The following is a 3,275-nucleotide window of genomic DNA, read 5'->3' as shown; positions in this document are numbered from 1 at the left end:
ATGAATATATATAGTATAAAATAATTTTATATTATATTGTCAATATGTACACTACTTAAGCTCTTTCTCTCTCTCTCTCAGATTCATAGAAGCCAAACCCAGACACAACATCAGGTAGGTGAACAAGACAAGAGGGAGATGTAGAAAATCCATTGACTGAAATAAGGGGAAGATTCTAACATGCACATAATAAAAATGATAGAGAGAAGAATTATAGCTCAAAATAACATGTATAAATAAAGTTTTATATTAATATAGTTTGATCCAATTATTTAGCTAATTATTGGTTTAACAAATTCTTGGAGGAGTCAAGGAGATAGAGTAAAATTTTAAAATTTTGTTAACAATATATATATCAAAATCATTTCATTTTACTACTTTTTCTAATCAGTGACTCAGTGTTGTTCTAATTAAAGGGAATATATACTTGAATGAAAAATATTTCTGTGTTGCAAATGAACTTGATAGATCAATTTGGGAAGAGTGATTACAAGTTCGTTGTTGAAAATTAATTGTCCTCCTCCCAAACACAACCCCACTATAATTTTGCGAGCATAATTAATATAGTTTTAAAATAGAAACATAAGTAAAAAAATATATAGAAAAGTGTAAGAGTACCTGTTGTTGTAAGGCAAAAATATGAGAGACACAACCATAGACAGGGTCTCTAATACGAGCTTGAGCCTCATAAGCAATTGTGAGCACAGCCTCACACCTTTCATGACTTGGAATCTGCATTAGCATCTTTGAAACATTGCTTGCACCAAACACTTTGTGGATCGCTGCAAATCTTGCCGCCCCTTCTTCCCAGCTGAAGTATGGCGCGAATACGCAATCCGACGCGCACTTTCGCCTTAGGAACTTGCATGCCCCGCACGGCGACCCGGAGCTACTAGAAGCCATAGATCGATTGATCGAGAAAACAAGAAGGATAGGGTGTTAATTAATTATGATGAATAATAGTATAATGTTATATTATTATTACGATATGGTTAGGTTTATGTGAAACTGAAAGGAGTGATAATAATAAAATTGGTTTTTGAGGCACACGGATAGACTAGGAAATGGTGCAAGATGAGGAGTGTGGTGTGGGCATTGGGAATAAGGGACATAAAGAAAGGTGAATGGGGGACATGGGAGGCACATTTGTAGGGTTCTAAGGGGACATTTACTCATGCTTGCAGCCAATTTCTTCAAATACATGCTAGTAATTCGTAAGACCCTTAATTCATTCAAATACAGAAATTGGAACTAATATAAACTCAAAAGTGCTTCTTCAAATTGATTATTAGTATTCAAAATCTCAAAAATGTATGGGTAAATAATTTTTAATCACTCAACTTTAAACAACTGTAATTAATAATAATTAATTAATATAAAATTCAATTCAAAAATATTTGTTGACTACGCTTTTGTTAGTTACTTATTAGTGAGATTGCTATACTTATTATGTTTGAGAATCATCTGATGAAAAATTATTAAAGAATTAATATAATACACTTTTATTAATTTTTACAAGATATTATTAGTGTATTTTTTTTTAGAAGTTATTTTAGTATATACTGTCAATCTAAGGGTGAGATTGAAATTGTGTAGTGATGAAATACATATTTAGACGATAATATGTATTATTTTATTATAGTAAAATGAGATTTTTAACTTAATATTTAGCTAATTATTATTATTATTATTATTATTATTATTATTATTATTATTATTCCCAATATGATAAGTAGGCCTAATTTATCACGAATTAAAGTTCTATTTAAAAATTTACTGTTATTTAATGAGTTCTTATATACACACAATATAAGATTTAAATATTTTAATATTTATTTAAACAGACCGATGAACTTAATCAATAGATTAACCTAAATTTTATTGTTATTTTTGTTATCTTTTGTTGGTGTTTTTTTTATTGGAATGTTGAGACACATAAAAAATAGGGTTAAATACTTTTTTCGTCCCTAACGTCTTGAGTCAAAATCAAAATCGTTCCCGACCTTTTTTATATTAAATCATTTTCAATGTTATTAAACATTTTAAAATCATCCTTTTCAATATAATAATTTTTGAAATGATACAAATTTCCTTTTCTTATTATCACTATTCAATACTCACCCCACCCACTCGTTACCTCCATCCCTTCCCTGTTTCCACCTAAAATAGAAAAGAAAAACCAAAAACGAAGAAAAGGAATAAAAGAGGGAGAAGAAAAGAAAAGAAAAAGAAGAAGAGAGAGATGATGGTGGAGAAGAGGGCGGGAACCTTCCAACGTTGGCGAGTGGCTTCTCTCTCCCTTTTCTGCCTTGTCGGCTGCACGTTCCGACATTGGCACTGGCTTCTCGGCGCTACCGTACGACGTGATGGCGAAGATAGCGGCGTCGTTCGATGACCCAACCCTGAAGGTGGCGTCGGTGGTGTGCCAGTCGTGGTGAAAGGCGTTGCGGCCGCTGAGGGAGGCGATGATGCTGCTCCGATGGGGGAAGAAGTTCAAGCACGGAAGCCCATGGGTGAAGCAGAATGTAGAAAAGACACTGGAGTTATTCGAGAAGGCGGCGGCGCGTGGGCCTGCACTCGCCATAGTGGAAGCCGGGCTCATGTATTGAGAGAGAAGGCAGAAGCAGAGAGCCCTTCATTTTAAGGTTAGGGATGTCGTATTTGCAATTTAGGGAAGAAGCGGAACTCAAAAACTATGCTGCACAGCACAATTTAAAAATTTTGTATTTGCAAGATATTTTTTTTTCTAAACTAAGTTTAATTGAGGATATTGGATAAAGCATATTTGTGTTGTTTAGAGTGTGTTGACTTTAGCTTAAACTAGATTAGTTCATACTTGGGTACATTATTATTGCCATTTTAGGCTTTTGTTGTGGAACAAATCATGAACACGTAATTCAACTCATAGATGCCTTTGTTTGTTTGACCAAAATGTATTTGGTTCAATTGTTCAAGTCCTGGTCAGATATGCAGCTATGTTAAAATTTGGAAGGCGAGGCCGACACCAATAGAAGAAGAGTTGAGATTGGTGATGAAGAAGGAGAAGAAGGTGGAAAAAGAGGCGGGGGCAGAAGTGGTGAGATGGCAGAAAGAGAGAGAAGAGAAAGACCTAAAGAGAGTGAAAAGATACGAGAGAGTCGGAGAGGGTTTGTTTTGTCTTTTAATATTATTTTTAATATTTTTTATTTTTATAAAAGGACAAAATTATCCGAAAAATAATGTTTATAGACAAAAGAATGATTTTAAAACGTTTAATAACGTTGAGAATGATTTTA

At 33.6% G+C, this 3,275-nt stretch overlaps 1 protein-coding gene across 1 annotated transcript in view; it reads right to left on the bottom strand.

Moving 5' to 3' along the window:
* Positions 1-926, bottom strand: part of LOC107473624 (LOB domain-containing protein 16-like) — a 1,944-nt gene extending 1,018 nt beyond the window's left edge. The window contains exon 1 of the mRNA XM_016093205.3: positions 619-926. Coding sequence (XP_015948691.1) covers positions 619-903 — 285 coding nt within the window. The 5' untranslated portion in view covers positions 904-926. The remainder of the gene's footprint in view (positions 1-618) is intronic.
* Between the last annotated feature and the right edge of the window lie 2,349 nt (positions 927-3,275).

This window comes from Arachis duranensis, chromosome 2, assembly GCF_000817695.3.
Source record: "Arachis duranensis cultivar V14167 chromosome 2, aradu.V14167.gnm2.J7QH, whole genome shotgun sequence".
Taxonomy (NCBI): domain Eukaryota; kingdom Viridiplantae; phylum Streptophyta; class Magnoliopsida; order Fabales; family Fabaceae; genus Arachis; species Arachis duranensis.
This window is presented reverse-complemented; position numbering and strand designations above follow the sequence as displayed.